The 26,878-nt window shown below is 48.4% G+C and overlaps 2 protein-coding genes and 2 pseudogenes across 10 annotated transcripts in view; all 4 read right to left on the bottom strand.

The window, feature by feature from the left end:
- Positions 1–110: 110 nt before the first annotated feature.
- LOC101050696 (putative golgin subfamily A member 8D) lies at positions 111–2,794 on the bottom strand (annotated as a pseudogene).
- A 2,774-nt stretch (positions 2,795–5,568) lies between these two features.
- Positions 5,569–7,087, bottom strand: LOC120368071 (p53 apoptosis effector related to PMP-22 pseudogene; annotated as a pseudogene).
- A 3,168-nt stretch (positions 7,088–10,255) lies between these two features.
- Positions 10,256–16,401, bottom strand: NGRN (neugrin, neurite outgrowth associated). The gene is made up of 3 exons (XM_003921611.4): positions 16,179–16,401; positions 15,660–15,770; positions 10,256–11,277 (listed from the first exon to the last, which is right to left on the bottom strand). Exons 1-3 carry the CDS (start codon positions 16,340–16,342, stop codon positions 10,677–10,679), a joined length of 876 nt encoding a protein of 291 aa, XP_003921660.2. The 5' UTR covers positions 16,343–16,401; the 3' UTR covers positions 10,256–10,676.
- A 175-nt stretch (positions 16,402–16,576) lies between these two features.
- TTLL13 (tubulin tyrosine ligase like 13) overlaps positions 16,577–26,878 on the bottom strand; it is a 30,950-nt gene continuing 20,648 nt past the window's right edge. For 4 of the 9 annotated variants that reach the window (XM_074400018.1, XM_074400019.1, XM_010349632.3 and 1 more), the window contains 8 exons: positions 26,540–26,771; positions 25,882–26,066; positions 20,675–20,860; positions 20,202–20,379; positions 19,221–19,400; positions 18,315–18,426; positions 17,396–17,639; positions 16,577–16,791 (listed from right to left, as the gene is read on the bottom strand). In XM_074400018.1, the coding sequence (XP_074256119.1) occupies positions 16,596–16,791; positions 17,396–17,639; positions 18,315–18,426; positions 19,221–19,400; positions 20,202–20,379; positions 20,675–20,860; positions 25,882–26,066; positions 26,540–26,771 (1,513 nt within the window). In that variant the 3' untranslated portion in view covers positions 16,577–16,595. Of the gene's footprint in view, positions 17,640–18,314; positions 18,427–19,140; positions 19,401–20,201; positions 20,414–20,674; positions 20,861–25,881; positions 26,067–26,539; positions 26,772–26,878 lie in introns of those variants that run through there. The other 5 variants (XM_074400021.1, XM_074400020.1, XM_074400024.1 and 2 more) reach the window with 5 other exon arrangements.

Below are 26,878 nucleotides of genomic sequence, written 5' to 3'. Positions count from 1 at the left end.
AAACAAACCAACTCCATCAGCCTCTGGCTCATAAATAACAATCATCATCATCCAGAAATTAAAAACTAAGCCCTGGCCGGGCGCAGTGGCTCACGCCTATAATCCCAGCACTTTGGGAGGCCAAGGCGGGTGGATCACAAGGTCAAGAGATCGAGACCATCCTGGTCAACAAGGTGAAACCCCGTCTCTACTAAAAATACAAAAATTAGCTGGGCATGGTGGCGCGCGCCTGTAATCCCAGCTACTCGGGAGGCTGAGACAGGAGAATTATTTGAACTCAGGAGGCGGAGGTTGTGGTGAGCCAAGATCGCGACACTGCACTCCAGCCTGGGTAATAAGAGTGAAACTCCGTCTCAAAAAAAAAACAACTCAGCCCTGGCCAAGGTGGCAAAAGGTCTGTTTGTCTCCCCCCATTAGTCAGGGGTCTTGTCTTGCTACTGTCAGGGTGAAGGGGTGACTGCAAAGGGGTGGTAGGGACATGGTGGGCTCCCACCCCATTTCTCCAGGCTTTGCTGATGGTGACCTACTTTTATTTTTATTTTATTTTTTGAGATGGAGTCTCGCTCTGATGCCCAGGCTGGAGTCAGTGGCATGATCTCTGCTCACTGCGACCTCTGTCCCCTGGGTTCAAGTGATTCTCCTGCCTCAGCCTCACAAATAGGTGGGAATACAGGCATGCACCACCATGCCCAGCTTTTTTTTTTTTTTTTGTATTTTTAGTAGAGATGGAGTTTCACCACATTGGCCAGGTTGGTTTCAAACTCCTGACTCCGTGATCCATTTGCCTCAGCTTCCCAAACTGCTGGGATTACAAGTGTGAGCCACAATGCCCTGCCTTTATTGTTGTTGTTGTTTTGAGACAGTTTTGTTGCTGTTGCCCAGGCTGGAGTACAGTGTCACAATCTCTGCTCACTTTAACCTCTGCCTCCCGGGTTCAAGGGATTCTCCTGTGTCACCCTCCCCAGTAGCTGGGATTACAGGCAAGCACCACTATGCCCAGCTAATTTTTGTATTTTTAGTACAGACAGGGTTTTACCATGTTGGCCGGGCTGGTCTGGAATTCCTGACCTCAAGTGATCCCTCAACCTCAGCCTCCCAAAGTGCTGAGATTACAGGCGTGAGCCACTGTGCCCAGCCTTATTTTAATTTTTATCCCATGACTTTTTTTATCCCATAACTTTTTTTCATAAGTTTTTTCCATAACTTTTTTCTTTTTTCCTTTTGAGATGGAGTCTTTGCTCTGTCACCCAGGCTAGAGTGCAGTGGTGCAATCTCAGCTCACTGCAACCCCCGCTTCCCGGGTTCAAGCAATTCTCTTGCCTCAGCCTCCCAAGTAGCTGGGACTACAGGCGTGTACCGCCAGGTCCAGCTAGTGTGTGTGTGTGTGTGTGTGTGCGCGCGCGCACGCGTATGTTTAGTAGAGAAGTGGTTTCCCCATGTTGGCCAGGCTGGTCTCAAACTCCTGACCTCGAGCGATTCTCCCCTCAGCCTCCCAAAGTGCTGGTGATTACAGGCCTGAGTCACCACACCCAGCTTAAGGTGCCTCTTTTTTTTTTTTTCTTGACAGAGTCTCACTTCTTCCCCCCAAGGCTGGACTGCAGTGGCACAATTTCAGCTCACTGCAACCTCCGCCTCCCGGGTTCAAGCAATTCTCCTGCCTCAGCCTTCCAAGTAGCTGGGACTACAGGCACGTGCCAGCATGCCCTGCCTTAAGGAGCCTCCTTTACCACTGTCTCATCCCCCGTGATTAGGGGGCAGGAAGCAAGAAACAGTCACAGCACTGCCCTGGAGGGTGCTGGGGTTCCCTGTCCCCCAGGCTGGATGGAGCTGCTTCTGGCCCGGCACCTCCCCTCCCCAGAGGCTGGCGCCTGCCTTCCAGCCCTTCTTGGTGGGGGCGGGGGTTACCGGCTCCTCCGGCTCAGCCAGCTGCTCCTGGAGCTCGGGGTTCTGGGAGAGCACGCGGCTGTAGTGCGGTCGTTGTGAACGGTTTGCCTGCGCGCCTCTGCCTGCTCCTCCCAGAGCTCAGCCTTCTGCTCCTGCTCCGGCAGCCTCTCCTCCGGCTCCGGCAGCCTCTCCTCCTGCTCCGGGTTCAGGCGACTAATCCCTTACTGGCTTGCACCTGAGCTTAGAGCGGCCCCACCAGACTCCAGCTCCTTCCGCAGGTGCTCGGCCTCCACCTCCAAGGGCCCTGCTGGGAGATCCGGGGGCGGCGGCTCAGCTGAGAAAGGGAGCGGACAATAAGGGCCTCTGGATTCTCAAAAAAGCCCTCTGCTTGGTCCACAGCCCTCTGCCAGTCCTGCTCCCAGGTCACCCCAGCCCCAGCTTACCCATCCGGCTCTTCAGTTTGGCCAAGCTTCTCTCTAGCTCCTGTATTTTAACGCACGTCATGCTGCTTCTCCTTCAATGTGCGAACCTGCTCAAAACAGAGGGAGAAAGGGCCCTGGAGAGGGGCTGATGGCTGGTCAGGCTACCGTCTCCCTCTCCGCCCCTACCTCCACAAAGCCCAGACCCCTGACCACCTCTGACTGTGCTCCTTCTATTTCACAGATGCCCTGAACGATTAAGTAACCTCTCTAAGGTGGGGGCTGAAGGGTCTGGTGTCACCTGCTCTGACATCTCCCGTGTCCTCTGCCGCCACATGGCCCTCTCTCCTTTTAGATGTTCCGCATATTCATCCCTCTCTAACTGGACTCAGTTAACTGACTCCATCACCTTCAAGAATGCACAGAGGGTGGGAAGGGCTGTCACTGGTCCTCACCTGCTCCTGGCCACCTGGGTCATCTTCCTTCCACATGGCTCCCTCTGCAAAGCCTCACCTGAGTGACATGGGCCTGCTCCTTGATGGCCTGCTGTCACTGCTGGTTAGCATCGGAAGCTTCACACCGGCTCAAGGACTGAATAGTGAAGAGTGAGAAGTTCTAGATCTGGGAAGCCTGCGCCGTTCCACACAGGACCCCTTAAAAGGGCTAGGCCTGGGCTCAGTGCACAGCTCGGTCAATAAAGTTCAAGGCATTTCCATAAAAATTTTTTAAAAATTAAAAATAAAGATCAAGGCATTTCCAAGCCCATGGTTTCATTTGTTTTCAAAAGAACTCAGGGTAGATGGAACAGGGAAAGAGATCAAATATATAGCTGGCTAACAGTGGTCCAGAGAAGAGCTGAGAATATTGTATTAATACCGTTGTAACTACCACTGTTTGAATCTTTTTTAAATTTTTTTATTATTTATTATTATTATTTTTTGTTCTGTTTTGTTTGTTTTTTTTGAGACTGAGTTTAGCTCTTGTTACCCAGGCTGGAGTGCAATGGCGCGATCTCGGCTCACCGCAACCTCCGCCTCCTGGGTTCAAGCATTTCTCCTGCCTCAGCCTCCTGAGTAGCTGGGATTACAGGCACGCACCACCATGCCCAGCTAATTTTTTGTATTTTTAGTAGAGACGGGGTTTCACCATGTTGACCAGGATGGTCTTGATCTCTTGACCTCGTGATCCACCCGCCTCGGCCTCACAAAGTGCTGGGATTACAGGCTTGAGCCACCTCGCCCGGCCTTATTTTTATTTTTTATAGAGATGGGGTTTCTTCATGTTGGTCAGGCCGGTCTCTTAACTCCCAACCTCAGGTGATCCTCCGGCCTCGGCCTCCCAGAGTGCTGGGATTATAGGCTTGAGCCACCACACGCGGCCATTTGAATCTTTATTGAGTGCTTCATAAGGCGCCATGCTAATGTTATATCGGGGTTCAGGGGTGCCTTCAGTTCCCCTGAGAGGACGTTTCTCCTGGTTCTTGGTCTATCGCCCTCTCAAAAATGAGAGAGGAGACCATGGTGCAGTGTGCTCATAAAAGTAAATGCTTGAATCAAAAGTGTTTCTCAGCTGGGCACGGTGGCTCAAGCCTGTAATCCCAGCACTTTGGGAGGCCGAGGCGGGTGGATCACGAGGTCAAGAGATCGAGACCATCCTGGTCAACATGGTGAAACCCCGTCTCTACTAAAAATACAAAAAATTAGCTGGGCATGGCAGCGCGTGCCTGTAATCCCAGCTCCTCAGGAGGCTGAGGCAGGAGAATTGCCTGAACCCAGGAGGCGGAGGTTGCAGTGAGCCAAGATCGCACCATTGCACTCCAGCCTGGGTACCAAGAGCGAAACTGTCTCAAAAAAAAAAAAAAAAAAAAAAAAAAAAGCCATTTATTCTCCTTAGGCTATTTTAGTGGCACTTTTGTGGCAAGAATGGCACTCCTTTTTTTTTTTTTTTTTTTTTTTGAGACGGAGTTTCGCTCTTGGTACCCAGGCTGGAGTGCAATGGCGCGATCTCGGCTCACCGCAACCTCCGTCTCCTGGGTTCAGGCAATTCTCCTGCCTCAGCCTCCTGAGTAGCTGGGATTACAGGCACGTGCCACCATGCCCAGCTGATTTTTTGTATTTTTAGTAGAGACGGGGTTTCACCATGTTGACCAGGATGGTCTCGATCTCTCGACCTTGTGATCCACCCGCCTCGGCCTCCCAAAGTGCTGGGATTACAGGCTTGAGCCACCGCGCCCGGCCAAGAATGGCACTCCTAATCCTTTACTACCCAATGTACCAGATCTGTCAGTCATGATAAATTCGACTGATAGAGCTAATGTACCAGTTCATCTTTAATTCAAGTCTACTTTATTATTTTATTTTATTTTATTTTTATTTTTTATTTTTTTGAGACGGAGTTTCGCTCTTGTTACCCAGGCTGGAGTGCAATGGCGTGATCTCGGCTCACCGCAACATCCGCCTCCTGGGTTCAAGCAATTCTCCTGCCTCAGCCTCCTGAGTAGCTGGGATTACAGGCACGCGCCACCATGCCCAGCTAGTTTTTTTGTATCTTTAGTAGAGAAGGGGTTTCACCATGTTGACCAGGATGGTCTCGATCTCTTGACCTCGTGATCCACCCGCCTCAGCCTCCCAAAGTGCTGGGATTACAGGCTTGAGCCACCGCGCCCGGCCTATTATTTTATTTATTTAATTATTTTTGGGTTTCTTTTCTCCCCCACTCCAAATCCAGTCTATTTTATATGTTTATATGTTCTGAACATATAAACACAAAACACTACAGATGTGTTATTATAGCATTTATTAATATAGCATTAATATATAATTTTCCCACCCCCTAACCCGATAAAGAACTTTAAAGCCGGGCGCGGTGGCTCAAGCCTGTAATCCCAGCACTTTGGGAGGCCGAGGCGGGTGGATCACGAGGTCGAGAGATCGAGACCATCCTGGTCAACATGGTGAAACCCCGTCTCTACTAAAAATACAAAAAATTAGCTGGGCATGGTGGCACATGCCTGTAATCCGAGCTACTCAGGAGGCTGAGGCAGGAGAATTGCCTGAACCCAGGAGGTGGAGGTTGCAGTGAGCCGAGATCGCGCCATTGCACTCCAGCCTGGGTAACAAGAGCGAAACTCTGTCTCAAAAAAAAAAAAAAAAAAAAAGAATTTTAAAAGGAGAAATTTTCATCTATTTCACACTCGAGGAAGCCTTACTAACTATGGAAACGGGTTTGGACCACAAAACAATACTTTTTTTTTTTTTTTTTTTGAGACGGAGTTTCGCCCTTGTTATCCAGGCTGGAGTGCAATGGCGCGATCTCGGCTCACCGCAACCTCCGCCTCCTGGGGTCAGGCAATTCTCCTGCCTCAGCCTCCTGAGTAGCTGGGATTACAGGCACGTGCCACCACGACCAGCTAATTTTTTGCACTTTTAGTAGAGACGGGGTTTCACCATGTTGACCAGGATGGTATCGATCTCTCAACCTCGTGATCCACCCGCCTCGGCCTCCCAAAGTGCTGGGATTACAGGCTTGAGCCACCGCGCCTGGCTTTTTTTTTTTTTTTTTTTTTTTAATTTAAAAAAGGCACACATCACCACACCCAGGTAATTTTTTGTATTTTTAGTTGAGACGGGGTTTCACCATGTTGGCTAGGCTGGTCTCGAACTCCTGACCTCGTGATCCGCCCGCCTCAGCCTCCCAAAGGGCTAGGATTACAGGTGAGAGCCACCGTGCCCAGCGGGCATTGACAATTTTTGCCATTATCTTCTTCTCCTTAGATATATTTGGTAACATTGGGCCGGGCGTGGTAGCTCACACCTGTAACAGACCCAGTCCGTTCTATTTGGAAGTAACAAGAACTTGATCAGATTATTAACCTCCTCATTTCTACCTTATAAAGTGTTAAGTTTCATGTTCCCATTGTCTTATAGATGTAGTGTGTTTTAGATAGATATAATATTGACATAGTATAGTCAAAAGACACAACTTCACAAAACATAGTAAAAGATGAACATGAAACTATACACTACTTTAAAAATATTTTCTACCAAATCATCTTAGCATTTTAAACTACTTTAAGAATATGAACACTGCCAAAAAAAAATGGTTCCAAGTGGTCAAGTTTCTTCTTCTGGAGTCCATCTCGGCAGTGACGATTTTCTCCCACACTCATTCCCAAGTGAGGCGGATGTGTGGAGTACCTGGGCTTGGCACTGCCCAGGAGGTCATCTTCCTAGTTGGGGAGGCAGTGGCAAAAGAAGGCACAGCAGGTCGGGATCATCATGGCTGCCCACCCAAAGCCTTAAGCCCAGTTATAAATAGAAGTGACCGGTTGGCATGAAGGTTGAAGGTCTGGGTAAATTACCAGGGAGATGATCTAGAACACAGCAGCCAATACAAGGAGACCTCCAATCACTCTTAGGAAGACAAGCATCTGGGGTCCACAGAGGGTGGGGAAGGAGAGGATGAAACAGTTCCCCAGGATGACGAAACCACAGAAGAGCATGGCAGCTGCTGCTCTACCCCATGTCCATGAGGGTCTAGCGGCCGCCCTGGTGGAAGCACGTCCACCACAGCGAGGACAGCTGTACATGGTCGCTCGGCTGACTGCAGCCAGGTGAAGCCGCCAGAGCGAAGATGTCAAAGGTGATGGCGCTGAGGAGGAATCGGGCAGGACCCAGCAGCAGCACTCGCTTCCAGGCCAGGCTGCAGCAGGTTGTCGATCGATCGGCAGAGCTGGGCAGAGGAGCGCGTGGGCCCCCCAGGTGGCGGTGGAGAGTCACTAATTCTTATATTTTCAGTAGAGACAAGATTTCACCATGTTCGCCAGGCTGGTCTCCAACTCCTGACCTCAGGTGATCCACCTGCCTTGGCCTCCCAATGTGCTGGGTTCACAGGCGTGAGCCACCGCGCCTGGCCCAATATTATTCTTTTGCACTTGTTTCAAAGTTGTATATATGCGGCCAGGCATGGTGGCTCACGCTTGTAATCCCAGCACTTTGGGAGGCTGAGGCATGTGGATCACAAGGTTAAGATATCAAGACCGCCGGGCGCGGTGGCTCAAGCCTGTAATCCCAGCACTTTGGGAGGCCGAGGCGGGTGGATTATGAGGTCGAGAGATCGAGACCATCCTGGTCAACATGGTGAAACCCCGTATCTACTAAAAATACAAAAAACTAGCTGGGCGTGGTGGCGCATGCCTGTAATCCCAGCTACTCAGGAGGCTGAGGCAGGAGAATTGCCTGAGCCCAGGAGGCGGAGGTTGCGGTGAGCCAAGATCGCGCCATTGCACTCCAGCCTGGGTAACAAGAGCGAAACTCCATCTCAAAAAAAAAAAAAAAAAAGATATCAAGACCATCCTGGCCAATATGGTCAAACCCCTTTCTCTACTAAAAATACAAAAAAATTAGCCCGGTTTGGTGGTGTGTGCCTATAGTCCCAGATACTCCAGGAGAATCGCTTGAACCCGGGAGGTGGAGGTTGCAGTGAGCCAAGATGGAGCCACTGCACTCCAACCTGGCAACAGAAAAACTCTGTCTCAAAATAAATGTTGTATATATGCTTAGAAAAATGTTGGTAGGATAGTTAACAACTCTTCAGTGGTGGGATTAGGGATGACTTTTGATTTCCTTTTGTCTTTTTAATAAGCATATATTACTTTGTATGACAAGTGAAGTAAAGCTGAAAGAGGGATGGCCATGGTATTCAAGAAAGAGCACTGGAGGTGTTTAAGACAGTCTCACTGTTACTCAGGTGGAGTGCAGTGGTGCTATCTCGGCTCACTACAACCTCTGCCTCCCGGGTTCAAACCATTCTCCTGCCTCAGCCTTCTCAGTAGCTGGGATTACAGTCACCTGCCACCACACCGATTATTTTTGTATTTTTAGTAGAGGTGGGGATTTGTCATGTTGGCCAGGCTGGTCTCAAACTCCTGACCTGAGGTGATCCATCTGCCTCGGTGAGCCACCATGCCTGGCTGTTACTCTCCTTTGAGACATGTATTTTGAGAGGACCCAAGTCTGAGTGGTCTCTGGTATGTTGGTGTCTTAGAGCTCCAGACCTATATGATTGTTGCCTGAGTCACCTTGACTAACTGAAGGTGTTTAAGTGACAGACAAAAATACCTTCCTTTTCCACACCAAGACTTGGGTTGGACTCTGACCTCGGCCACTTAACATCTGAGTATTAGCGTAGCTGGAAAAGGGCAAATATTAATACATGTATCAAAAAGTTACAATGACTCCAGTGTGGTGGCTTATGCCTGTAATTTCAGCATTTTGGGAAGCCGAGGTGGGCGGATCACCTGAGCACAGGAGTTCGAGACCAGCCTGGCCAACATAGTGAAACCCTAACTCTACTAAAAAGAAAAAATTAGCTGGGTGTTGCAGTGTGTGCCTGTACTCCCAGCTACTCAGGAGACGGAGGCAGAATTGCTTGAACTCAGGAGGCAGAGGTTGCAGTGAGCCAAGACTGCGCCATTGTACTCCAGCCTGGATGAGAGAGAGAGAGACTCCATCTCAAAAAGAAACAAAGTTATAAGAACAGCTTTTAGGTTTCTATAGCCCATTGGGAAAAGGGTATGGCATATGGTTAGGTGATTTGCAAGAGCTAGAAATGCAAATTTTAATAATCAAACAAACCATTAAAATTTTGTAAGCTTTTACTATGAACTACATGATAGTGACAGAGAACACTGTTATATTACTACATCTGGATTGTAGAATTTTGCTTGGCATGTGATAGGGCTTTGTCATTCATACTGAGAACAGATGCTCAAGTTATCAATAATTAAAAGCAACAGTAATCAGTATTTTAATGGCTGTAAATGGACACTTGAAATAGCAGTAAGATTCCACAGACTGGCAATGACCGACTTAGAATGTAGGGGTTTTTTTTAATTAATTTTTTTTTTTTTTAAGATGGGGTTTTACCATGTTGGTCAGGCTGGTCTTGAACTCTCGACCTCAGGTGATCTGCCTGCCTTGGCCTCCAAAGTGCTTGGATTACAGGCGTGAGCCACCACGCCTGGCCTGGAATGTAGGTGTTTTCATTAATGTCCTACATGTATTTAAATTTTAAGTAGCCATTAACTGTGAAAGCAGGACACGGTTCTCCAAGGTTCACAGGTTAACCATCCCACCAGAAAACACCAAGAAAGACTGCTACATTTTAGTTTGTTTTGCTTGTAAGGAAAACCAATTGACTAAGTTTTTACAGAATTTCTGGTTACAATAGACGTATTTCTAAAACAATCAGTAAATTAACAGAAATTATGGCAGACGGTGCCCTATTCCTGGAATTCCAGAAGCCCTGGATTACTGATGAGACCCAAGTTAAGTCCAAGCACTGCCACTTATTACCAGCCATCTTAGAGTCTATTTCCTTATTTGTAAAAGGGTCTCTTATTAATCTGTGATTGCCTACCTCATGGCACCATTGTAGAAATTTGGTTAAGTAACGGTAAAATGAGACATAATTTAAGACTGACTGATTTTATTTAGAGATGGGGATCTCACTCTGCCACCCAGGCTAGAGTGCAGTGGTGCTCACTGCAGCCTCAACCTCCCAGGCTCAAGCGATCTTCCCACCCCAGCCTCCCAAGTAACTGGGACTGTAGGCACATTCCACCATGGCCAGCTCTTAATAAAAACTTTAAAATGTGGTTGGAGATTATGATGCGGGCCCTAAAGCCTTTGCCTGTTTTGTATTTTCTGCCAACCCCTGATTTTCCAATCTCTGCCAGAACCCCAGCAACTAAGAGAAAGGTATCCAGGTTTCGGGTATTGGAATCCATCACTAAGCGGGATGCTCTGGACCAAGCCCTTTGCTGGGAAATTCCTCTGGTTCCATCTCTCTCCCAGTTTACAGACCAGGGATCCTTCCTTTCTGCCTTTGTCCTTCCCTCACTCTCCAAGGTTCACAGGTAAACTATCCCACCCCAGATAGCACCAAGAAAGCAGACTGCTACATTTTACTTTATTTTGCTCATAAGGAAAACCAAGTGACTAAGTTGTCCCAAAACCGTTAGTGTTCACTGACCAAGAAGAAAATGAGGTTAGAAGGTAAAACTTTTTTACTTCCTCTCAAACATATATTGCAAGTATCACAGAAAATGTTAACAACACATGCACACGGGCTGGTTTTCAACATAGAGAGCCCAAGCAAGAAGACTGAGTAATGAAGATCTACAGCAGTCTAACTGAAGAACTACTACAGGAAGCTTCCCTCCCACGCAGCTCTTTCTACCCACAGTCCAGGCGCATCACTTCTTCCTATTCCAAGCTGGCTTATCCAGACATAGAAATCCAGTCTGTTCCATATACTTTAATACTTGCCTTGCTATGCTTCACAAGGCATCTCCAGAAGCCAAGCCTCGCCTCAAACTCTGTACAGGAAGTTCCCGTTGCTGTCGAAAAAGTCTCGCCCTCTCTGCACTACTTTGCTGCTGAAGTTACCTGGCTCCTCTGCCTTCAACTCCGCCAGCTTCTGATCACTTGGCAACACACCATAGCCAGCTCTTCCGGTGCTCTTAGAATCACTGGAGTACTTCTGCAGCTCTCTCTGATGACCTAGGGGTGCAGCAACAGGCACAAAGCTCTCCTCCAGGTCCTGGATTCCTTTATTCCTGCCCTTCCATCTCCTTGGTTTATCTGTCCTATGAGTGTTTGACTCTAACACTTCCAAAGCTGTGCTGTGATCTGGGTCTCTGGATGAGGCTTCATACTCTGGTGTAAGCAAAGAGCCTGATGCAGAGTGGCCTGCAGGGAGCGGCTTCGAGGTATTTCCAAAGTCCTGGAGCTGCTGGAGTGAGTGGGTAAGACCAGCTTTCTTAAGGACTTTTTGATCCTGCTTCAGCTTCTGCTTCAATGTCGGTACAAACCGGCTTTTTAAAACTCTTCGGATCACATCAGTGCTGACATCAAAGCCTTCAGCCAACTTGGGAACTGACCAGGACTCTGCAAATTCCTTATGTAAATACCTAAGGAAAGAAGGAGCAGATTTGCAAGTTGTAAGGAAGTCTCCTAACAGAACATCTAACTCACAATATCTATAATAAAGAAGAGGACTTGAGGCCCGGCGTGGTAGCTCATGCCTGCAATCCCAGCACTTTGGAGGCCGAGATAGGCAGATCGCTTGAGGCCAGGAGTTCGAGACCAGCCTGGCCAACAAGGTGAAAGCCCATCTTTACTAAAAGTTAGCTGGGCGTGGTGGCTCACAACTGTAATCCCAGCTATTTGGAGGCTGAGGCAAAATAATCACTTGAACCTGGGAGGTGGAGGCTGCAGTGAGCTAAGATTGCGCCACCACATTCCAGCCTAGGCAACAGAGTAAGACTCTGTCTCAAAAAAAGCAAAAAAAGGTCTTGAAAAGCCACAAGTGTAGTCCCTATCTTGTGCTAGCTAAATGGCTGTGTTCTGTTCCTGTGTGTCAAGAGCAACACCTGACCACTGTTGGTCACTTCATTTTACATCAACTCAGCTCCTCTCACTGACATCTAATACCCACATCAGATGCTGGGGATACAGGAGGACTGACCTGTCCTTTACACAGTTCAGGAGTGGGGACAGACACAATGAGTGATATTATGGTAAAGGTTATAGCACAGGGTACAAAGACAGCACTCCGGAGGGAGACCCAGATATGGGGAATAAGAACACTTACAGCCAGACCCAAGAACTGTTTCATGATGTCCAAGTTAAGAGCTGGTCTGTAAGGATGAAAGGAGTAATAAGCTGGCAGAAGGGAGGAGAGAAGGAGAGATACAAAGGTACTGACGACAGAACGGCTTCTGAAACGCAAAACAGCACATCACCTTTGCTGGGAATAGCTTAACTGACAGCAAGGCTAAGAGGCAGATCACACTTAGGGGTCTAGAGTTTATCCCAAGGCAACAGCAAGCCAAGGAAAAATTTTAAGCAGTGGAATGCCATGGATGAATTTTCATTTTGAAGTTCAACCTTCGGCCCAGCACAGTGGTTCACTCCCAACACTTGGAGAGGCTGGGGTAGGACTGCTTGAGCCAAGGAGTTAAGAGACCAGCCTGGGAAACGTAGTGCGATCCCATCTCTATTAAAAAAAAAGAAAAAAGAAAAAAAGGAATTCAACCTAGTGGTAGGTTTTCACTGATAAAAGTATAGGCAGAAAGATTAGTCAAGAGGCTGTTACAGTCATCCAGGCAACCTCAAGAGAGACAGTGGCAATGGAACACAGGAGGAAAGTAAGCTGAGAAATATTTTAGGAAAGTCAAATAGTACACCTTGGTACTAAGGGACAAATACTGGTGGAGGAAGCATCAAGGCCAACATTCAGGATTTTAACATGGGTAATTAGTAGGTTATTTAAAAAAAAAAAAAAAGGAACAGAATGAAGTTTTCAGGGAACAATGATGAATTCTATTTTGCACACGTTGAGTTTGAGGAAACTGTGATTTCCAAAACAGAGATATCTGGTACAGTTGAATATATGCCTTTAGAGTTCAGAAAGAAAAATGAACTGGAGATGACACGTTTGGAAGTCATAAGCCAACAGCAGGGGTAAATGAGTAGCTAGCATCAGGCAGGGAAATATGCAGAGTGAGCTAAAATGCCAAGGACACAACTCTAATAAATAACAGTAGTTAAGATACAGGAGGTAGAAGAGAAGCCCAGGAAGGAAACTGAGAAAAGCAGCCCTAGAAACAGAAAAAATAAAAATAAAAAAACAGAAGGAGTCAAGGGAGAAGAGAATGTTAAAAAAGCAGTTCACCGGCCGGGTGCGGTGGCTCAAGCCTGTAATCCCAGCACTTTGGGAGGCCGAGGTGGGTGGATCACAAGGTCAAGAGATCGAGACCACCCTGGTCAACATGCTGAAACCCCGTCTCTACTAAAAATACAAAAATTAGCTGGCCATGGTGGTGCGTGCCTGTAACCCCAGCTACTCAGGAGGCTGAGGCAGGAGAATCGCCTGAACCCAGGAGGCGGAGGTTGCGGTGAGCTGAGATCACACCATTGCACTCCAGCCTGGGTAACAAGAGCAAAACACCATCTCAAAAAAAAAAAAAAAAAAAAAGGCAGTTCACCAAGGCATATGTATACCTAAGTAACAAACCTGCACGTTCTGCACATGTACCCCAGATCTTAAAGTAAAATTTGTGTTTTTTTTTTTTGAGACTGAGTTTCGCTCTTGTTACCCAGGCTGGAGTGCAATGGCGCGATCTCGGCTCACTGCAACCTCCGCCTCCTGGGTTCAGGCAATTCTCCTGCATCAACCTTCTGAGTAGCTGGGATTACATGCATGCACCACCATGCCCAGCTAATTTTTTGTATTTTTAGTAGAGCCGGGGTTTCACCATGTTGACCAGGATGGTCTCGATCTCTTGACCTCGTGATCCACCCACCTCGGCTTCCCAAAGTGCTGGGATTACAGGCTTAAGCCACCGTGCCCGGCAAGGGACTGTTTTTTTTCTCTTAGAAAGACATTTATTGACCACAAAAAAGGAAGATAAGTAGGAAGGTGAAAGGAGTGAAAAAGCTGTTGTTGAAGACAGGAGAGGCTGGGCACCGGTGGCTCATGCCTGTAATCCCAGCACTTTGAGAGGCTGAGGCAGGTGGATCATGTGAGGTCAGGAGTTTTGAGACCAGCCTGGTCAACATGGTGAAACCCCATCTCTACTAAAAACACAAAACTTAGTCAGTTGTGGGGGTGCACACCTGAAATCCCAGCTACTCGAGAGGCTGAGACCCAAGAATCTCTTGAACCCTGGAGGCAGAGGGTGCAGTGAACTGAGATTTCAGCACTGCACTCTGGCCTGGAAGACAGAGTGAGACTATCTCAAACAAAAACAAATAAAAAAGAAAAAAGAAGATAGACCTGACCGAGGACCCAGAAGGTGCTACAGGCTCACAAAATCTTGAACAGCTCTACAGAATCCCCTTTTAAATTTCAATTACAGAGTCATTCTGATGGAAATGAAAAATAGGACATAACCTATGTAGGGCTACTTAGCAATATTTATCAAAATGCAAATACATTTGTCTTTTGACCTGGCAACCTTACTTCTGGGAACGTATTTAACAAATATTCCTGACAAGTATGTAGAATGATACATAAACAAAATTATTCACTGGAGCACTATTAGTGAGCAACAGAAATGGAAATAGCCTAACTAAATGCCCATAACAAAAGACATGTTAAATAATGCATCCTGGCCAGGCGTGGTGGTTCCCACCTCTAATCCTAGCACTTCGGGAGGCTGAGATGGGAAGATCACTTTAGGCCAGAAGTTTGAGACCAGCCTGGTCATCATAGTGAAACCCCCATCTCTGTTAAACAGAAAGGAGGAAAACAATGTTTAAATAAAAATTCAATTAAAAACCACTATCTTATACTGCCTCAAAAAACTATAATAATGCCATCTATAAAAAAGAATTGAGGGCCAGGCACAGTGGCTCACTCAGGGCACGGAGCCTGGCTTTTTTTGCAGAGAAAAACTATTAAAAATAGTACAGCTGTGCACAATGGCTCATGCCTGTAATCCCAACACTTTAGGAGGCCAAGATGGGATGATTGCTTGAGCTGGGGAATTGGAGACAAGCCTTGTCGACATGATGAGACCATCTCTACAAAAAATAAAATTAACCAGGCATGGTGGCATGCACCTGTAGTCCCACCTATTCAGGAGGTAGAGGCTGCAGTGATCTGTGGGGGTGAAAAAATACCCACAGGCGAGTGGGTGGGACAAATAATTCTCAATGCCTATACCATGTTATACTGTTAAGACCGTAAGCCATCATGTAATGCTTTACCTACTCAGAACAAAAAAAACCTTAAAATCCCTTTTAAGCTTCCCTAAATTATGGATCCTCTATTCAGAAAAATGCACCTAACTATGGAAGCACCAGCATCCCTGGACCTTAGGTTGAGAAGGTTATGATCTACCATTCAGGGCTTAAATGTTGTGATGTCTGCAATTTACTATTTTTTAAAATGTCAGCAAAAATGAACCAACCATGGCATGACGTTAAGAACTATTAAATCTTTCCAGTTGCGTAACCCAAAAAAAAAAAAAAAACTATTAAATCCAGGCTGGACACAACCCAGCACTCTGGGAGGCCCAGGCGGGAGGATCACTTGAGGTTAGGAGTTTGAGACCATGGCGAAACCCCGTCTCTTTAAAAATCAAAACAAAACACTATTAAATCTAGATGACAACAGGTTCATGGAAGTTCGTTACATTACTCTACTTTCCTGATAATAAATTTCAACGACAAAAAGTAAACAAAAATATAAAAGCAGTATCAAAAAAGCCAAACCCGTGTTCTGGGCTCCGTTATCCTTCACTTCTCATCACAACAGAAACACAGGAGGTGCACTGAGTCTTACCGGATCTGCTCAATAGCCTCCCACGTCAGGGTTCTGGGCGGAGCACCAGGCGCCTCCATTTGCCTTCGAATTTTCTGGAATCGGATTGCTTTTTTCTGTCGTTTCAGGATGCTGGGGGAAAGAACCAAGGGCAGAAGCCATGCGTGGACGCAGAACGGATGTCTGAAGAGCCTCAGGCTAAATCAGGAGCGCCCAGCCCTCTTCTCTTGGATTCAAGGGCAACCGGGCCATGTTGCCTGCTTAGAGCTGCTCTGTACACCCAAAAGCTAACACCTAGAACACAGTAACTGCCCGTGAGATCCGGAACTTTCTATACTGGTGATGAAATATGTCACTAGTGAAGGGACCAGAGGTCCCTGGGGAGCTGAACACCTGACGCTGCGCCCCTGACAACGGTTAAGAAGGAATCAGGGAGGTCGCGCAAGCAGCCCCAGGACGCCCAGCGCCAAGAGGGCGCAGCCTAGGGCTCCGGGGCGCGAGGCCCTGCTTCAAGCTGAGGGCCCGGGGAGAAGCCGGTACCTCTCCACCTCCTGCAGCTCCCGTTCCTCCGGCTCCCAGTCGGTATCGGGGTCCGGCTCTCGGCCGATAGGGCCTGGGCCCGCCACTCCCCGGGTCGCAAACCCACAGCGAGCAACGGCAGCGCGAACGCGGCCGCCCAGCAAGAGCCTCAGGATAACCGCCATGTCGACGCGAACTAGTCTTCAATAGTCCGCTACGAGACGGCAGCGGAAGTAGAGGGGTAGAACCGGAAGTGGAAAGGGCGGGCCGGAAGCTGGGTGATAGCAAGTATTTCCTGCCTCACGTGGTTTGGGGAAGATCTGGGCCTGCGCCGCTCTTTGGCCCACCCTTCTGGCTGTAGCCGTTGGGACGGCTTCCCTGAAACGCGAGGGCCGAAATGAGGCACAGGACACGCCTGGAAAACGGCATAAACTTTAATTAAAAAACGGATTCAGCTTCCAAGCGCCGTCTCTCCGCCCCAGCGGCTGCCCAGGCCTGCCTGTCTCCGCTACCGCCGTGGGCAGGGCTTCCGCTCAGCGGTCTTCTGACAGCGACAGCCCCATGACTTGGGCACTCGGCTCTTCTGAGAAAGGGGCTCTTTGTCTCTTGGATGGCCTTCACCCCCGGGCCGCACCTAGGGTTCAGACCCATCACCTAGCGTCAAACCCAGGCTAACGCTTGTCCTTGGCGCCTCTTCATCTTCTAGGCTTTCCCGATCCCCAAATAATCTTAGGGTATTGAGGAATTCTTGGTGTCTTTGTATTTTGCCTAATGCAAATGGGGTTCCTGGGCAGGGCTTTTCCAAGTGGAACTTGGTGGCAATCTTTCTTTCTTTTTTTTTTTTTTTTTGAGACGGAGTTTCGCTCTTGTTACCCAGGCTGGAGTGCAATGGCGCGATCTCGGCTCACGGCAACCTCCGCCTCCTGGGTTCAGGCAATTCTCCTGCCTCAGCCTCCTGAGTAGCTGGGATTACAGGCACACGCCACCATGCCCAGCTAATTTTTAGTATTTTTAGTAGAGACGGGGTTTCACCATGTTGACCAGGATGGTCTCGATCTCTTGACCTCGTGATCCACCCGCCGCGGCCTCCCAAAGTGCTGGGATTACAGGCTTGAGCCACCGCGCCCGGCCTGGTGGCAATCTTTCATTTAGCACAGATCGAATGCCCTTTTCCGCTTTGGAAACCTGGGGAGGTTCTCCAGGAGAGGTAGAGTGCTGGGCTTCCCTCCTGCTTTTACCTGAACTGACTGATGTCGAAGAGTGTTCTGGAACGCTGCAGCACCGGTGCAGACGCAGGGCAGAGGGGAACCTTGGCTGCTCTGTGTTCAGAGTTTACCACGGAGGGCAAGGTGCATTCAGCCCAGGAGTCAGATGCCACCCTTTCCGGTTGCAGAAGATAGCTCTGCTTTGGGGTTAAAGTGGGTGGCACTGATCCTGCCAGGACTCGGTTTATGGCTTCTAGCCTTCTGCTGGCTTGGCCTTCTGCAGTGGAAACATGGATGTCCCTCAGTTGGTACTCAGGGAAGAGATCTGCTCACCTCCTTCCCAACTGTGGCCCAATGACACAGAAAAAGGGCATCCCATGCATCCCTCCACTGTCTTTACCACACTGTATTGCCATTGGAATGGTATGTCTACTTGTCCATGTTCCTGTTACCTTTGTTGAGTGCCAGGACTGTATTTTTGCCATTTCTATCACCAGGGTCTACCGTACAGAAAGGATTAAACAGGCCTGCTGCGGTGACTCACACCTGTAATCCTAGCAGTTTGGGAGGTGGAGGTGGGCAAATCACCTGAGCTCAGGAGTTCAAGACCAGCCTGAGCTACATGGTGAAAATAAAAAATACAAAAGTTAGCCAGGCATGGTGGTGTGTGCCTGTAGTCCCAGCTACTCAGGAGGCTGAGGCAGAATTGCTTGAGCCCGTGGGCAGAGGTTGCAGTGAGGTGAGGTCAAGCCATTGTACTCCAGCCTGGGCAACAGATAGAGACCTTGTCTCAAAAAAACAAAAAAGAAAGGAGTAAATAAATGGATACCCTGATTTCCCCATTCTCACCCTGGTGGAAGTGCCATATTGTATTTTGGGAGCCTCCAAGCTCTATGTTTACTAGTGGCATTTACACAGGTCCAAGTGACCAAAGCTAGTTTTGCATACTTACGGCTAGTGAGCCTGATTCTGGCACTGGAAAAATAGCACCTCCCAGCCTTCTTCACTGACAATGAATAGGAGTTGATGGCTGCTGGCTCTCCTGTCCAGTTGAAGTTCTTGGGCTGCAGATGGCACCAGGGAACATGTGGGATTGCAGCATTCATGCTTAGCAGTGGCCCTAAGATCCTGGGGATTGATTCATGGGGCAGAACTGGATGCAGGAAATGAAAAGGGCCCCGCTCTGTGGCAGCCCCTCTTAGGAGCACCAATAGGACCAGACTCTCACACCTGTTCTTGACTGCCCAGCCTGCCCTAATGAAATCTAGGCTAGAGGAGAAGAGCAGTCCCTTACCACATGTTTATCTGAGTTTGGATGGAGCATTGGAAGAAGGAGGTAACTGAAAAAAATCTCTTCTAGGCCATGGCCACTGTTTAACCAGATACTCCTTTGGTGTTCAACAAAAACAGAAGACCCAACAGGTTTGCTACTAGCCCAGGGAACAGTGAAAGCGGCAGCTGTTTTGTTGGCCCAAGACTGTTTACTTATCTCCCATGAGAGCCAGAGCACTGGCTAGGGAGAAAAGAGTACAGAAGCCACTGAGGGTGGTGGCCTTGAAATTTGTCAGTCAGGAGTGTGGGGTTATTTTGGGACAGGAATATAGAGAGTAAGTTTCTTGTCAATGAGAGGGTTTGGAGCTGCACTTTTCTGGATGTCATACCTAAAACAAAGGAGCTTGGGAATAGACGCAAAAGGAATCAACAGACCCTCTCCCAAGGCTCTGCCAGCGCATTCTGCTTTCCCAGTCTCCACTGACAGACACCATCACACAAGCCTCCTTTGGTGAGGCCACAACCACGTGCTAGGACAACAGCCCTTGTTCCCTTTTCCTCTGGGAGGCTTCACGGGGACCCTCACCCGACACTCATGAAGTTTTTTCTGGCCATGGGGGCCAGGGTGCTGCAGGCGGGTGAGCTGCTCTACAATACCCAGGCTTCGGATGAGCGTCTCCCTTTGTAGGAGGGCCTTCAACCGCTCCAGCTCTTCCTCTTCCACAATCTCTTGAGGCCTCATGGTGTCCAGCTGTCCCGGCAGCAGCTACAAGGTACATGAGAGATAAATGCAGGATCTCCAAGGATGAGTCCCGAACCATCACCCAGGATGGCTGCAGGCCTCCTGCCTGCTCTACCCTCATCCCTTCCCCGACGCAGTACAGTTCCTTTTGCTCTCCAGCCTCTCACGTCTTCTTCCAAAGGGCCAGATTCAATTTACTGATTAGAAACTCCCCTCTCTACCACCGGACGCGGTGGCTCACGCCTGTAATCCCAGCACTTTGGGAGGCCGAGGTGGGTGGATCACGAGGTCGAGAGATCGAGACCATCCTGGTCAACATGGTGAAACCCCGTCTCTACTAAAAATACAAAAAACTAGCTGGGCGGGGTGGTGCGTGCCTGTAATCCCAGCTACTCAGGAGGCTGAGGCAGGAGAATTGCCTGAGCCCAGGAGGCGGAGGTTGCGGTGAGCCGAGATCGCGCCATTGCACTCCAACCTGGGTAACAAGAGCGAAACTCCGTCTCAAAAAAAAAAAAAAAAAAAAAAAATACAAAAAAACTAGCTGGGCGTGGTGGCGCGTGCCTGTAATCCCAGCTACTCAGGAGGCTGAGGCAGGAGAATTGCCTGAACCCAGGAGGCGGAGGTTGCGGTGAGCCGAGATCGCGCCATTGCACTCCAGCCTGGGTAACGAGAGCGAAACTCCGTCTCAAAAAAAAAAAAAAAAAAAAAGAAAAAAAAAGAAACTCCCCTCTCTCATGCAAAGGGAGAGGACAGCAGAGATTCCCCTCTCTACTTGTCCCACCCCACTTTCCTGCAGAAAGAGAAGAGCCACAAAACCCCTGACACCTGTTTCTCCCAATTGTGGTTCCTGTAAACCAAGCGTGTGGAAAGGCTCTGGAGCCCTGGCCTGGGCCGGCTCTTCTCCCCAGCGGATTCCCCCTGGTTCTGGTCCTTGGCCTTTTGCCTCTTCGTGCATGAGTTCTCCTGCTGTTCCTGCTTCAGGCGGATCTCCTCCAGTTGCTGCCTGACAAGACACAGCAGCTTCAGACACGAGGGAACTGGTGTTGGGGAGAAGAGAGGTGAGGAAAATGGAGATGGGGAAAGAGTAGGAATAGGAAATTACAATCTGTTTTTTGGACTGATGGGAGAGCAATGAGGGGGAAGATAGGAAACCTAAACTGAAAAGAGCCACTAAGAGTCGGATAGGATTATAGCTCCATTCCTCCTTCCTCAAGTGTCTGGCTTCCCTGCTGGGGAGCAATGCTGCTGCAGGACTTGTCCCCACCTAGGTGTGCAGAGGAGAGTGTCGGTCATAGTACCTGGCACACTCCTCTCTGGCCTTGGAAGCAGCAGTCTCCTGGAAGAGGGAGCCACTGTGCTTGAAGAAGCGGGCATACTTCTCGGTGTCAGGCCCAGGGTAGATGCGCCGGTATTTTCCCAGGTGGGAATCCTCATATTGTTCCTGGTCCAGCATTGCCACTTGGGATGGCTCAGTTTTTTCTTTCCTGTGGAAAGCAAGCTCAATTAGTCAGAGGAGGGCTGTGGGGATGGATGTTCAGTAGGGAAAAGAAGACTGGCTGAGCTTTGGAGACCCTCCTGCTGGCTTCTTGACCTCCTGGGCCCCTGCCTAAGTAGGAAAAACTGCCAGACCAACTTTGGCCGGCCCCACATGTGTGCAGCCATGAAAATAGGCTTGACTTCCAGAGATCTAATTTTCTTTTCTTTTTTGAGACAGAGTCTTGCTCTGTCACCCAGGCTGGAGTGCAGTGGCACAATCTTGGCTCCCTGTAACCTCTGCCTCCCAGATTTAAGTAATTCTCCTACCTCAGCCTCCCAAGTAGCTGGGTTTACAGGCATGCACCACCACGCCTGACTAATTTTTATGTTTTTATCAGAGACAGGGTTTTACCATGTTGGCCAGGATGGTTTCAAACTCCTGACCTCAAGTGATCTACCCACCTTGGCCTCCCAAAATGCTGGGATTACAAGCGCGAGCTACCGCACCTGGCCTGATTTTCATCACTACTCGTAATTTTCTTTACAAGTAGTGGAGAGGGGTCTACTTGTAAGCTAGCACTCCGTTATAGTCTTTCAGGTTTCTGATTGTAAAAGTAACATGTTTTGATGTAAGCTTTTCATTAAAAAAAAAAAAAATGTGGCTGGGCCTGTAATCTCAGCATTTTGGGAGGCTGAGGTGGGTGGATCACTTGAGGTTGGGAGTTTGAGACCAGTCTGGTCAACATAGTGAAACCCAGTCTCTACTAAAAATACAAAAATTTGGCCGGGCATAATGGGTCGCACCTGTAATTCCAGCACTTTGAAATGCCGAGGTGGGCAGATCATGAGGTCAAGAGATGGAGACCATCCCAGCCAACATGGTGAAACCCAGTCTCTACTAAAAATACAAAAATTGGCTGGGTGCATTGGCTTACGCCTGTAATCCCAGCAGTTTGGGAGGCTGAGGCGAGTGGATCACCTGAGTTCGGGAGTTTGAGACCAGCCAGACCAACATGGAGAAACCCTGTTTCTACTAAAATACAAAATTAGCTGGGCATGGTGGCGCATGCCTTTAATCCCAACTACTCACGAGGTTGAGGTTGAGGCAGGAGAATTGCTTAAATCTGGGGGCCAGAGGTGGCAGTGAGCCGAGGTCGCGCCACTGCACTCCAGCCTGGGCAACAAGAGTGAAACTCTCTCAAAAAAAAAATTATCTGGGCGTGGTGGCATGTGCCGGTAGTCCCAGCTACTTGGGAGGCTGAGGCAGGAAAATTTTATTGAACCCAGGAGGTGGGTTCAAGTGAGCCAAGATCGTGGCACTGTACTCCAGCCTGGACGACAGAGTGAGACTTGTCTCAAAAAAGGAGAAAACAAATAATATACATTCATTACAGAAAATTTAGAAGAGCAGAAAGAAGATAAAGCTTCCCATATGCCGGGCGCGGTGGCTCAAGCCTGTAATCCCAGCACTTTGGGAGGCCGAGGCGGGTAGATCACGAGGTCAAGAGATCGAGACCATCCTGGTCAACATGGTGAAACCCCGTCTCTACTAAAAATACAAAAAATTAGCTGGGCATGGTGGCGCGTGCCTGTAATCCCAGCTACTCAGGAGGCTGAGGCAGGAGAATTGCCTGAACCCAGGAGGCGGAGGTTGTGGTGAGCCGAGATCGCACCATTGCACTCCAGCCTGGGCAACAAGAGCGAAACTCCGTCTCAAAAAAAAAAAAAAAGCTTCCTATAATCTTATTATGCAATTAGCATGTTGGTTATGAGCACGGATCTAGGACAGGAGGACCTCCTGACTTTGAATCCTGGCTCTGCCACTCACTAGCTTGTGCTTGCTTGCCTTTTTTTTTTTTTTTTTTTTTTTGAGACATTGTCTCACTCTGTCCCTAGGCTGGAATGCAGTGGCACGATCTCGGCTCACTGAAACCTCCCCCTGCTGGGTTCAAGCAATTCTCCCGCCTCAGCCTCCTGAGTAGCTGGGACTACAGATGCGCACCACCACAGACAGCTAATTTTTTTTTTTTTTATGGAGTCCTGCTCTGTTGCCCAGGCTGGAGGTTGGGCAACAGACAGTCCTGCTCTGTCGCCCAGGTGCCTGGTCTTGAACTCCTGACCTCAGGTGATCCACCTGCCTCAGCCTCCCAAAGTGCTGGGATTACAGGCATGAACCACTGCGCCCAGCTGCTTTCTTTCTTTCTTTTTTTTTTTTTGAGACGGAGTTTCGCTCTTGTTACCCAGGCTGGAGTGCAATGGCGCGATCTCGGCTCACCGCAACCTCCGCCTCCTGGGTTCAGGCAATTCTCCTGCCTCAGCCTCCTGAGTAGCTGGGATTACAGGCACGCACCACCATGCCCAGCTAATTTTTTGTATTTTTAGTAGAGACGGGGTTTCACCATGCTGACCAGGATGGTCTCGATCTCTTGACCTCGTGATCCACCCGCCTCGGCCTCCCAAAGTGCTGGGATTACAGGCTTGAGCCACCGCGCCCGGCTGCTTTCTTGCTTTTTTAAAGATGAAAATGAAATCATACAAGAATATATTTATTTTTTAATTTAATTTTTTTTTTTTTTTTTTTTTGAAACAAGATCTTACTCTGTCACCTAGGCTGAAGTAATGCAATCTTAGCTCACTGTAACCTTGGCCTCCCAGGCTCAAGCCATCTTCCCACCTCAGCCTCCCGAGTAGCTGGGAACACAGGTGTGCACCACGACACCTGGCTAATTTTTGTATATTTTGTAGCAACAGGGTTTTGCCATGTTGGCTAGGTTGGTCTCAAACTCCTGACCTCAAGTGATCCACCTCCCTCTACCTCCCAAAGTGCTGGGATTACAGGTGTGAGCCACCGCACCTGGCCACCACAATATTTTTAAATGGCTGCCTAGTACTCTAGCATATGATTGTATTTTGTTTATTTAGTCCAGCACTGTTTATTTAGTCCAGTACTTTTGCTTATTGAAAGACACATTTTGGTCTGGCCTAGTGGCTCACGTCTATAATCCCAGCACTTTGGGAGGCCAAGTCAGGTGGATCACCTGAGGTCAGAAGTTTGAGACCAGCCTGGCAAACATGGCGAAATCCCATCTCTACAACAATTGTCTGGGCACGGTGGCTTCTAATCGTAGCACTTTGAAATGCCTGAGGCAGGTGGATCACAAGGTCAGGAGTTCCAGACCAACCTGGCCAATATGGTGAAACCCCGTCTTTACTAAAAATACAAAAATTGGCAAGGCGTGGTGGCCCGTGCCTGTAGTGCCAGCTACTCAGGAGGCTGAGGCAGAAGAATTGCTTGAACCCGGGAGGTGGAGGTTGCAGTGAACTGACATCGTGCCACTGCACTCCAGCCTGGGCAGTAGAGTGAGACTCTGTCTCAAAAATAAAAATAAAATACAACAATTAGCCAGGTATGGTGCTGCATACCTGTAATCCCAGCTACTTGGGAGACTGAGGCTGGAGAATCACTTGAACCTGGGAGACGGAGGTTGCAGTGAGCTGAGTGACACTCCATCTCAAAAAAAAAAAAAAAAAAAAAAAGACACATTTTATGACCCTCAGGTACACAGTCCAGTCTTGTGGGAATAGCCAGCGTATTTACAGTCCTACTTCACTCCCATTCATCATGCAGACATCTGAGTGCTTACGATGGGCCAGGCCCTGCATGTTTGATTCCTCATGGGGAATCAAACACACACTGCCCCTGCGTATCCGAATGCAAGTAGGGAGGAGCACTGTGTTCATAGTGATAAGCAGCCATCTACTCAAACTCATTTGTATGTATCATTTAACAATTTACAATTTTAGTATCAGTAACCAATCACCATGTTTGTAACTCATTTTACAAAGAAAACAACAATGGGTGAGCGACACAGAAATAAACAATTCTCTATTATTGAATGACTAAGCTGTTTTCTGTGTTCCTTTATTACAAAGTTTCTCAGGAACTGGTTTCTAAAGGAGCTTTGTTAGAAAAACAAACCAGCAAATCAAACCACAGAAAGCTCCTTATGTGCTAATTCGAGAATGGCTCTAAAATACACTGCAAAGCAGGGTGCAGAGTGTGCGAAAGTTATGCCTCTTGTCTCAGTGGGCAGGGAGAAAAATATTTGGTATAAATACATATATCTATTAAATGCATACCCTCTACACATGATAGTGGGAATGTTGTTGGCTCCAGGGAGGAAAACTGAGTAGCTACAGAAGGGAAGGAGAACACTATCCTCTGTATTTTTAAGATTTTGAACATATCTGTGATATATGATATTTTGTTTGTTTTTGTTTTGAGAGTCTTGCTCTGTTACCCAGGCTGGAGTGCAGTGGCATGATCTCGGTTCCCTGCAACCTCCGCCTCCTGAGTTAAAGTGACTCTCATGCCTCAGCCTCCTGAGTAGCTGGGACTACAGGCGTTCACCACCATGCCTGGCTGATTTTTTGGGGTATTTTTAGTAGAGACGGGGTTTCACCATGTTGGCCAGGCTGGTCTCAAACTCCTAACCTCAAGTGATCCACCCGTCTTGGCCTCCCAAAGTGCTGGGATTACAGGTCTGAGCCACTGCATCTAGTTTTTATTTTTTTTGGAAGCAGTGTTTCTCATTCGTTTGCCCAGGCTGGAGTGCAGTGGTGCAAACATGGCTTACTGCAGACTTAATCTCCCAGGCTCAAAACCTCAGCCTGCTGAGTAGCTGGGAATACAAGCATGCCACCATGCCCAGCTAATTTTTTATTTTTTAATTATTATTTTCTTTCTTTTTTGTTTTTTAGAGACAGGGTCTTACATATTGCCCAGTCTGACCTTGAACTCCTGAGCTCAAGCAATCCTCCTACCTCAGCCTCCCAAAGTGCTGGGATTACAAGGCATGAGCCACCAAGCCTGGCCCTATGATTTTTTAATGCAAATATGAATGTATTATCTATGCAAAAAGTTTTTAATAGCCAGTCAGGCCCAGGCCACATTCTCCATCTAAATAAAGCCTTTTACTCTCAGGAAGTAATCATGAAGAACTGAACACATGCCAGGCGCCTAGCACACCTAGATTCTCGTGGCTGTTGGTGGCACTGGAAAAGCCGCTCCTTGACTCGTCGCTTCTCTTCCTCCATCACCTTCCTTTTGTCACAGGCCTGGAGGTTGACAAGCATCATAGCATCGCAGAGAAGTGCATCCTTTACCTCTTGATCAAGGCGTGAGTCCGTGGTAAAGCTTGGAGAGTGATTTACCTGCCAGGAGGAGTCATTATATACCCCTTTCCTCAACCGCCTGAGCAGGTGGTGGCCGCCTGCAGGCATTACTAGAAGGTCTAAGATATTCCTCTCACATGGCCTCAGCCAGAGGGGCCGGATGCTCTGGCTTCCAAGACCACAAAACTCTGCCATAGCCATCCCTCCAAGTTGCAGACCTGTGAGAGCAAATCAGCCTGCCTGCCTCTGTGGACAGTGTGTCCCTAAAGGTTTACATTAGGGCACTGGGGATCTAAAACCTGCATTCCTATGGTAGAAGCCAGAAACCACCAAGATTTGACTCAGCAGATCAAAAAGGTAGAGATCTTACGGCTTCTGCAGATTCCCACCCACCCCAGGGCTTCTGCATCTCCCATTCTGTGTCTCACCACCTGAGTATACCCCTGCCTAGGTGTCCTATTCAAGGAGGCCTCTGGACCTTGTTTTTGCCAAGTCTAGGAGATAATCCTCACCTCTAGCAGCCAAGGCTTCAACTTGTGGTCCAGCAAGATGTCAAAACCAAGGATCTCAAAACAGGCACATGTACCTCCACTCAGATACTGGGGAAAACAGGTTCGGTAGTTGTGGCGAAGAACAGGATGGGCTGAGATGATGGTTTTGATGATGATGTCCTCGATGTCCCCCCACAGCTCTCCAGGGTTGTAGCTGTGCTCTTGCAGCCAGATGTTGAGTGTTGACAGCTTCCTGCAAGGCCCAGTGCTCAGAGGAAGGCCAATGTCTAGGCCACTGGGGCCAGGCTGTAGGCAGGAGGCTCCCTCAAACTAACCCTAAATGCATACCCTGGCTCTGAA

The sequence above is a fragment of the Saimiri boliviensis genome, chromosome 5, assembly GCF_048565385.1.
Source record: "Saimiri boliviensis isolate mSaiBol1 chromosome 5, mSaiBol1.pri, whole genome shotgun sequence".
Taxonomy (NCBI): domain Eukaryota; kingdom Metazoa; phylum Chordata; class Mammalia; order Primates; family Cebidae; genus Saimiri; species Saimiri boliviensis.
This window is presented reverse-complemented; position numbering and strand designations above follow the sequence as displayed.

Bases quoted from the DNA above. Each gene is read 5' to 3' on its own strand.
- NGRN (XM_003921611.4), bottom strand. From the start codon at position 16,342: ATGGCGGTTATCCTGAGGCTCTTGCTGGGCGGCCGCGTTCGCGCTGCC. The intron at 15,771-16,178 runs GTACCGGCTTCT...TCTTTCCCCCAG, and splicing joins GAGCTGCAGGAGGTGGAGAG to CATCCTGAAACGACAGAAAA. The intron at 11,278-15,659 runs GTAAGACTCAGT...TTCTTTCCTTAG, and splicing joins GAGGCTATTGAGCAGATCCG to GTATTTACATAAGGAATTTG.